We start from the raw sequence: 10,178 nt of genomic DNA on the forward strand, positions 1-10,178 counted from the left end.
CCATGTTTCTGAGAATCTTCAGATTCTTGTTGTCGGTACGTAATGTAAATGGATGGGCTCCACCTTGTAACAGGTGTCTCCACTCTTCACAAGCCACCTTGAGAGTCAAAAGTTCTTTTTCAATTACTGAGTAGTTCCGTTGACTTGTAGAAAGAGTCTTAGAAAGGTATGCTACAGGATGTTCCTGGCCATCCTTGAGTTGAAGGAATACAGCACCTAAAGCGCTAGCAGAGGCGTCAGCCTCAACTATAAAGGGCTGGTCTTGATCCGGTTGAGATAGGATAGGAGCAGAGCAGAATCTCCTTTTCAGTTCAATAAAGGCTTGATTGGCCGGTTCCGACCAGTGAAAAGGTTTGGCGTCTTTCTTCAATAGTGCGGTAATGGGCAACACAATCTGAGAAAAATGTCCGATGAATTTCCTGTAGAAGTTGGCTAGACCCAGGAACCGTTGAACATCCTTCAAAGAGGCTGGTGTGGGCCAGTCCAAGATGGCAGATACTTTCCTCAGGTCCATGGTGATGCCTTCCTGGGATAGGATATATCCTAAATATGGTACGGAAGACATATTAAAGAGGCACTTTTCTGGTTTAACCAATAGGTGTTGTGACTGTAGATGATGGAGAACTGTCTGAAGATGAAGTGTATGTTCGGAGGTGGACTTCGAAAAAAACCAAGATGTCATCTAGGTATACTATGACACTGAGGTATAGCAGGTCGGAAAACAGGCGATCCATAAAACGCTGGAATATGGCAGGAGCGTTGACCAAGCCAAATCGCATCACCTGATACTCGAAAAGGCCAAACAGAGTCCGAAAAACAGTCTTCCATTCATCCCCATCTCTAATTTGGAGGAGGTGGTAGGCACTCCGGAGGTCTAGTTTAGAGAATATGGTTGAACCCTGGACTGCTTCCAATATGTCCGCTATCAAAGGCATTGGGTAGCGGTCACGAACCGTGACCTTATTCAGACTCCGATAGTCTATGCAGGGCCTTAACTCAGAGGAATACCTCTTGGGTATGAAGAATAGAGAGGCTCCAGCCAGGGATCTGGAGGGTTGAATGAGACCGTTAGTCAGATGGGAGTCCAAATAATTGCGAAGGGTCCTCTTTTCCAGCAGAGACAAGGAAAACATGCAACTAAACGGAACTAGAGCATCTGGCACCAGCTCGATGGCACAGTCTTCAGGCGTATGTGGAGGTAGAGCTAAAACAGGATCGTCTTTGAAGACTTCCTTGAATTCGGCCAATTCTGGGGTAACCCTACAAATTTCATTTACCCTTTCTTGTTGTGGATTGAGGACTTGTACCAAATCTTCCGAAGGATGAAATAAACAATTTTGTTTACAGTATGAGGAGGTAAACACCAAGGTGTTCTGTGCCCAATCGATGAGTCGATTATGCCTCCTCAGCCAGGGAATTCCAAGGATTACCGGAAAATGGGCTGCTCGAATTAAATCAAATTGCTTCTGTTCAGAATGCTGGAGAATGTGGACCTTCATGGATACAGTGGAATGGGTGATAGGACCCGACGAAAGCGGGGAACCGTCAACTCCTTCTACCTTCTGAACTTCTTCTCTTTTCAACAGAGGGAGACCCTGTTTGTGTGCCCACATGGTATCCATAAATATCCCGGCTGCGCCACAATCCAGCAGAACCATGGTGGTAGGTACTTCTGTCTGAGTTTACAGTTGGATTGGAACCGCCATAAGGCGTGAGTCCAAGGTGGTGGGGTGTGATGCTACAGTCACAGTAACATAGGGACTAGCGATCTGACCTCGATTACTCGTCCCCTTTAGTTCCGAGGTTGTTAGTTTCCCGCCCGCCTAGGCGGAACTTCTGGACAGTTACGAAGTAGGTGAGAGTCTGATCCACAATACATACAGAGCCCAGCATCCCTCCGACGTCTTCTTTCTTCAGGTGTCAAGGGGGCTCTTGCGGACCCAACTTGCATAGGTTATTCCTTGTTACTGGAGTGAGGCAGAGAGGACAACGAGTGGGTACTTGGTGGAAGGGCGACAGGGGCCTTATGTCTCTTCTTTTCCACCTTGCGTTCGCTAAGGCGGTAGTCAATCTGAGTGAAAATGGAGAACAAGTCGGACAGGGTCGTAGGGCGGGCTATCCTTGCCAGTTCATCCTTTATCTCCTCTTTCAACCCTCAGCGAAAAATCGTATACTGGGCCTGTTCTGGCCATCCTGCTTCGGAGGCCAATCGTTTAAAGGTGGAGATATATGTCAGCAGATCACTGGAACCCTGCTGCATATCCAACAGCTCTTCAGCAGCCACATGTATAATCTCGGGTTGTTCAAAAGTTTGGCGAAGTAGGGCCAAAAAGCCTCCATAATCTATGATCACCGGATTGCTGTTTGTAACCGGTGGGGGGCCCAAGCTAATGCATTCCCTGTCATGTTGGATACCATGAACCCCACCTTGGTGTGATCGTTAGAAAACAACTGCGGTCGAAAGGCAAAATAAATGGAGCAGGCTTCCAGGAATTCCTTGAGACGCTTCGGAGTTCCGTCAAACTTGCCCGAGGATAAGGCCATGGGAGGTAAGTCGGAATCCCTAGGTTCACGAGCAGAGACCATCTGTCTCAAGACAGCGTTGTCAGCCTTCACGTTCTGCAATTCCACGTTCTTGGCTTGGACTGCGGCCACAAGTTCTTGTATCTATTCGGGGGTGGCCATGTTTCCCTTTTGGCGTTGCAAACTGTCACGGTCACTCCTCGAATCAGCCAACTTCGCCCCAATCTCCAGATTACCCTTCACACCCTCCTGCTCACCTGCGGTCTCTTCGTCCGGTTTGATTCCAAATCTCTTCTTTCAGAGTACCTCTTCTCTTGAGTGTAGATGAGGTTTGCCTCGGGTGGAAGCCACCTTGCCCCTCAGACCCGGGGCCAAGGGGGCCCCCGAACCGGGGCAGACCGGTTTAGGGGAAAAAGCCACAAGGCACAAAAAAACCCTTCCTCGCTGTATGAGGACGACATGTTCCTAGGCAGGACTGTGTGAGGTAGAAGGATCCAAGTGTTCGGGATCCCCACAAAGAGTAGAGTCGGGGGGAGCTGCTCCAAGCGAAAACTACACAACTGAGATAGGGCATAAAGTGAATGAGCAGAGGGGAGAAGAGACAGGGGAAGCACAGAGAGTGAGCCAAGGCAAGTGGAGCGGGGAGAGGCGCTCCAACGGGGAGAGGCGGGCAGAGAACAAGAATGATAGCCAGGGAGGCAAATGAGAGGGAAAGGAAACGAGCGGCTGCAGCCGCGGAGTAAAGAACAGCAGCGTACCAACCCGGAAGCCTAACGCGAATAGGTTGCAATGCGCGGGCTTCCGGGTTGGCGCAGGTAAAAGGACAGCCGCTGGCCGGGAGGCAGAAATGCTAGACTGCTGCTGTCAGACGCGGGCGGAGTGACTGCTCATTTCAATGGCCGCTCAAACGCCAGCGTCTCTACAGCTGCCAACGGCCGCCGTGCGTGACAGTCTCAATGCACACTCAATGATGTTGGAATACCTTCTAAGTTCAACTTTAACACCGTGACGCTATTAGGCATACTTTCTAGATTCAACTTTAACACAGTGACGCTATTGGGGCATACTCAATGATGTTGGGAATATCTTCAAAGTTCTACTCTAACACTGTGACGCTATTAGGGTACACTCAATGATGTTGGTAATACCTTCTAAATTCAAACCCTAACACAGTAAACACTATTAGGCATACTTCTAAATTCAACTTTAAACACAGTGACGCTATTAGGACACATTCAATGATGTTGGGAATACCTTCTAAGTTCAACTTTAACACTGTGACGTTATTAGGCACACTTTCTAAGTTCAAACTTTAACACAGTGACTCAATGCACACTCTAGTATAGAAAGCGCTGTTTGTGGCCGAGGGTCCCTGAAGTGCAGTCCTTCTAGCCTACTGGTGCTTTGTTGGGTTGCACCCTCAGTGATGCCCTTTCTATGCCTAACCTTACTGCAGTGCGAAGAGGTAAACGATTCTGTATGCATGATTTGTGATGGAAGCTATCTCCACCGGGCACTGGAAATGGGCGCTCTCTGCAGCTAAGGCAGTCCAGTTTTTGACAATAATCTCTCACACAGGTCAACGTCTCGAGTCACATCCAAGTTAAGGTGAGGCACGGGCAAGACACAACCACCTAGAGAGTAGAATTGTGTTGGTTCACTTCTGAGACTCCTCTAGATTAGATGATCTTGCTATGCAATCATCATCACATAGTTCTTCACTACCCTATGGCTTTGCCCTGCATTCTCCTCAGCACACTGTAATCGCATGACACAGCTGCTTTGGCAAGCATTGGTCTTGACAGCCCCATGACCCTGCATCTGGGTGTATGTTATGTTACTAGGATTTATAACGTGCACCTTTGCTATTTACAGAGTCCCCAGGTCAATCTCTGGTTTGGGGACCAGAACCTGCTCTGGCAAATCTGAATATGAGTGCTTATATAATATTAGTGGGAAGAGAGGCGAAATGCAAGATAGCTTTGCTACTGTGATGATGTGTGCAGTTCAGAAGTACTCTGGCACTGTGTCCACTTTGTCCGTTTCTATGTGGTTTGTGCCATGGGCATAGAAGCATTTGTATCCAGATATCTGCCCGAGGTGCTACTGGGCATTGGCTGGACCAGTGATATGTAATTTGATTGTAGAGTTCTGTTGTTCGATATCTATAAGGCAGGGTTTTAAATTGATGTGTGCGATTGAAATAGTCTGTCTGCAAATAATGTGTTTGGGTGTGAAAAAGAGAGTGTTGGTGTTGGGGACAAAAAATTAAAACGGTGGGCAAACAATGAGCAAGGGATTTCATTCCGCTTTCCATTTGGCTACTTCTATTCTAGTCTTCAAATAAATGCTTAAACGCATCCTGGGCCCATCATGGAACAGCACACACCCAAAACAGTACTCATTAACGAAGTAGAACGGTCTTCCTAGGGCATTCTACACAGTTATCCACCGCACCTGTCACATTATCCTTTCCCGACTGTGCTCCCAAGCATATATATAGCACCGACCCCACCATCTTCATACACTGCCCATTTCACCTGCTTCTGTTTATGCTATTCATGACCAACACCACTCTAACCCCTTTTTTTTCTACCACAAACTCTGGCCTGGACAGCACATACTTGGACACACCTCTGCACTTAGCGACCACTATGGCAGTACTGTGCCTCGTAAACAATTTACTTATTTACTGGATACATGCTACTGTGCACCAGGAATATATAAACAATATTAAACACTGTGCATGAAGTTCTAGGTTCAAATGGTTATGCAGCGGGCACACTAATACATGAACTAATACATGGAATTCCCTCACTGCCCAATACACGCCACCAAAACCAATGAGTAGTTTTTAGTGTAGCTTTTGATCCGGTTATAAAAGGTGTTGACCAGGAACTGCCTAGGATGGCACAATGAGTTCAAACAGGGAAGCTGATATTCGAAGAGACAGCTCCAGGTTAGACAGTCAACACATTAGCTAACAGATCACATGTACACACTAGATGCCAAGAAAGTCTGATAGCGTATGTATCAAAGTTTCTTATTATAAGTCACAACTCATGGAAGAATCATTGACAAGAGAATACTCACAATGTGTCCCGGGCTGCTGTCTTGAAGATGATGCGTAGTACACGCCAGCCCCCGCTGCTGATGTAGATACCCAAGGTGGCAGCTAGGCTCCAGGACCAGGGTAGTCCCATAAGGCGCATAAGCCCCAGGGAACCCAGGGAGGCCGTGCAGGCACCCATCGCCAGCATCCTGTGAGTGGGTAAGTAGAGAGGTGGCAAGGTATCAGTGCTAGAATTCGCCGTAACAGTAGAGCTTCAAGGGGGTAATTGGATTAGTCAGGCAAGGGAAAAACACCGAGAGGCAGGGGGAACTGTTGCCAAGGAAGCCCCTAAGGCAGACCTGGAATGTGGGCCCTCGTGATTTGACTGGCAGAGTGTGAGGACTTCCAGCACCCGTGAGACTGAGCCAGCACCCACAGCAGAGAAAGGAGGGGAATAAAAACAAGTTAAAGATGGAATGGGAGGGGCAAAGGGGGAAGAGGAGGCACTGAGCGAAAAGTGAAAAGAGTGGCACTGAATGGAGGGGAAGGCAAATTAAGGAGGGGCAGTGAGCGAGTAGGAGAGCAGGGGAGGAGGAACAGAGAGAAAAGGGCAAGGAGAGAGGAAAGGGGCAGCTAGGGAAGAGAGGGCTGGAGAGGGTGTAAGTGAATAAAACGGAACAGGTGAAGAGAATATTGGAAAAGGAAAACAGGTGAAATGAAAGGGATGAGGAAATGCGATGAGTGGGTGTCGAAAATAGGGTCACACTGGGACCAAAAAAGGGGGAAAGAAAGAGAAAGGATAGCAGAGGAGACGACCAATCGCCGCCCCCAAAATCACAAGTGTAGCAAAATTGAGAATCCAAGTTGAGCTGAACTAAAGGGGGGCGATCACAGGGGGGAGTTGGGTGGTCGGGCAGTGGGCGTGGGAAAAGGAGTGTCGAAGATAGAGGGCGGGGGGAATTGTGACAGGAAAGCAAGGGGGAGGAGTCACTCACGAGAGGCGAAAGAGGATGACAAGAACGGGGGAGGGCTAGTAAACAAAAGGCCGAGGGGAAGGGAGCCAAACTGAAGGGAGAAAAACAGTGGCAAAGGACAGGGTTGAGTGGGGGGTTGGGGGGCGGTGGTTGACAACAGTTAAGGCCAGCTAGGCGTGCAGGAGGAGCAAAGAGGGTAAGGCGGGGCAATGGGGGCCGAGCATACATCCATAATAAGCAAAAGTGGGCGGGCGAGAGAGGAGCATGGGTGGGGAAAGAGAGAGAGGCGGTTTAATGGGAGGAGATGGGAAGTGCAAAGGGGCGGGTATATGTTAGCAGTCAGCGGCGTGCCAGAGGAGAGAGAGCACAGGGAAGGGGGATTAGGAAGGGCAGGGGCGGCTCACGCACATGCCCTTCCATATCCTCTTACCACCAGGGGTCCTGCCTGTAACCTCGGGTCGAGTCTGTCTTTAGTGTTCACACATTGTATACACGGATCAGCTCTAACAGGGTTAGAGCATAGACACTGAAGAAGGACCAAGGCTACCGTCATTTGAGACTACACAACACATGGCGGCGATAACAAGAAGATACCCTGGAAAAAGCATGCCAAGTCGCGAGGAAAACAAGCATTGCCAAAGTCAAAAGTTTTGGGTTTTGTCAGGCACTGCCAGAATCGTACTACATGTAGGGGTCGAAGTGTGAGGGGGCTGGAAGGCACAACGTTCCCTGTCTTTTTTGATAAACCACCCATGAGACACATTTACTACACTTTATTTTAATTGCGTGATTGGGACAGAAAGCTGATTCCCAAAACGGCAGCCGGTTAGTTTGGAGCAGTCACATACCATAGATGCCAACATTTCACAGTGCGCTCAAGGATCACTTCATACCTGCCTGGATTTGAAAATCAAAAACTCTGAGATTTATGCCTCGCCCACAGCCACACAAGACTTCATCCCTTTGCACACAGCTCTGACCAAACAGTCCAAAAAGGCAAACTCGGTTGTTGTTGCTTTCATTAGAAACATGTTTGAAGTATGCACTTTACAGTGGAAAAAGGGATTCAGTACGTGCTAAGTTTCCAAATAAAGAAGTTATGTTTCCACAAGCTCCAGCATTGCGTCCTTATTGTGTGGAGCCATTCCACCTCAACAACTGGCAACGAAGCAGTTCTCCTGCGGCCCGTAGTGTCTCCTCCTCCTCAGCAGTGATCCCACCAGGCTGTTCGCTGATCCCAGCATCCTCCGGCGGTGCGATTCCGATACACTTTCAATTTGCTGATGGTGATCCTGGCGTGTCGCAGCTCCCGGCCTCGCCTTCCTGAGGAGGGAGCGTCCTGAACATTCCACGCGGGGTGCCTTACATGGCTGACAGCGACCCCGAGCCGCACGGCAATCTACTTGCAGCCTGCTACTGTGTCGCTCCACGTGCAGGAGCACAGCAACACATGCTCCCAGCAGGTGGGTGCCTTCACCCCCCAGTGAAAATACATGGAGCCTCCTTTGCCTCCTAAAATACCGCAAGCTGCCTAAGACTCTGATAGTACGCCCAGATCTTCCCCATGGGCCACGTGGGCCACCAACAATTACATAAAACGAACTTGGTGGTGAACGGCTCACAGCAAGTGGCAACCCCCCCACAGACCAGCCTCCACCAGGACCAAAGACAGTTTGCAGCATGTCAGCACACCTCACCCAAGGCCACAGGTGTGGCCTTGGGTGAGGCCACGGGTCTGCCACGTGCAGAGCATGACTGGCTGGGGAAAACAAGCCCAACCAGCCCACGCTAGGGGACAAGGGGCTGTATGCAGGCCAGAGCTAGGCCCATGAAAATGTGAATCAACCCTACATCGACAGCGACTACCCTGCTCCAGCCAGCCAGCCATTGCCCAAGTTATGCAAATACCTCCACCGCCGCGCTTGCCACAATGAGTGTACAGGCTGCACCAACGCCTGCAACATCCTGCCATGCCAGACCTCCCCGCAAGGTTCACAGTCACTGCGTGGCGAATGCCACCGCCATACTCCATGACCTCGCAGATAAAGGCCCACGGTGGGTAGAATGGTTGGATGACTTCAACAACTTCATCAAGGCAGTGGGCGAAGAAAACTCGCCAAATCTACAGAACATATTTCTTAACATCGCTGGCAGCGAAGTCAAGACGCTCATCAAGACGATTCCCCCGGAGGAACAGCCAGACTTTGCGGCACTGATCACTGCCCTCAACAAGAAACTTGTGATCAAGCCTAATCACTTGTGATCGAGACTAATCGCGACTATGAACGTTATATGTTCAGTGTACCCAGTGGGGAGAAGAAACAGTTGAAAAAATTCATCACTCGCTTAAGGGTCAAAGGCGCACATTACCAATTTCACACCTTTTCACTGGATGAGGCAATACGAATGAGGGTAATAGAAGGATGTGGCTCCCAAATTCTGAAGAAACAACTGCTGAAGAAGCCACTCTCCATCAATGAAGTCAGCGAGATGGCCAGGCTCTTCGAAATGGTGGACGCACAGATGGCCTCGATGTCAGGGGGCGGCAGCGTCAAACCAGATTAGTCTGAACATCATTGCAGTGGTGCTTCAAACCAGCCAATGCCCAGGAGGGTAACAGATGGGCCCGAAGACACAAAGACAGTGCTACCACTGCGGGATGGCATTCCCTCACTCGAGACGTGCCCTGCCATCTCCCAGAGGTGGGGCAACTGTGGCAAAGAGGGACACTTTCAGTCAGTCTGCCGAGAAGGCAGACCATTTCCCACTCCGCAGATGCCACCTCAACCGCAGTTTAGATGGTACAATCGGACCACGCCAGTCCCGTCCTTCCAGATGTGTGTGCCCCTACCAACAGGGGCTGAGACAATACGTAAGGGTGGTAGAAGATCTCTACCCAGAAGAATACCTACAAGATGCAGAAGCATACGAACAAGGCCCGCACCTCGACGATGACTACGATGGACCACCTCAGCCGCGCTTCACCCAGAATCTGCCAGTGGTACACAGACCTCCCTATGAATGCGACACATACGACCAGTACCGCCAGGATGAATACGTGAACCTCATTCTGGATGATAGAGAGGCGAGGGAGGCACCAAGGATACCTGTTAATATCAGAGTCAGACAATTCTATTTCCTGGTCGACTCTGGAGCTTCTGTGAACATTATGGGAAAAAAATAATTCCTACAAGTCCCCGACCGACCAACACTGACCAATACAAAATCCAGGATCTTCCAGAGGGGTGCAGACCTTCCCCTCCACTCCATTGGGCACTTCAGGCGCCAACTAATTCATAAAGGATTGTCCAACACCAATGTCATCCACATGATCTGGAGGCCTACCAAAGGGCGATACCTGCTGAGCTTCCACACAGCGTCCTGCCTGGTACTCATTGATTTACATGTCCAGGAAGGAGACATCATACAGTCGACCGCACCCCGAGTGACACTGATGGACACATCCGCTAGATGACAAACAAACACGCAGCCAGAGGTCCGATTACGAAAGACACGATCTTGGCAATGATCCCGATCCTCTGCAACGGGCTTGGGAAGATGAAAGGACCCAACATCAGACTGCACATCAACACCACCTTCTGGTTCCACTTGCAGGCAGCAGTCTCCAA

General features: G+C 49.7%; 1 protein-coding gene across 2 annotated transcripts in view; it reads right to left on the reverse strand.

The window, feature by feature from the left end:
* Positions 1 to 6,997, reverse strand: part of SLC27A1 (solute carrier family 27 member 1) — a 256,989-nt gene extending 249,992 nt beyond the window's left edge. The window contains exons 1-2 of one of the 2 annotated variants that reach the window (XM_069604011.1): positions 6,980 to 6,997; positions 5,617 to 5,784 (exon numbers count right to left, since the gene is read on the reverse strand). In XM_069604011.1, coding sequence (XP_069460112.1) covers positions 5,617 to 5,783 — 167 coding nt within the window. In that variant the 5' untranslated portion in view covers position 5,784; positions 6,980 to 6,997. Of the gene's footprint in view, positions 1 to 5,616; positions 5,785 to 5,934; positions 6,052 to 6,979 lie in introns of those variants that run through there. The other variant, XM_069604010.1, reaches the window with a different exon arrangement.
* Positions 6,998 to 10,178: the final 3,181 nt, after the last annotated feature.

Source organism: Ambystoma mexicanum, chromosome 3q (assembly GCF_040938575.1).
Source record: "Ambystoma mexicanum isolate Mex_15411 chromosome 3q, UKY_AmexF1_1, whole genome shotgun sequence".
Lineage (NCBI taxonomy): Eukaryota > Metazoa > Chordata > Amphibia > Caudata > Ambystomatidae > Ambystoma > Ambystoma mexicanum.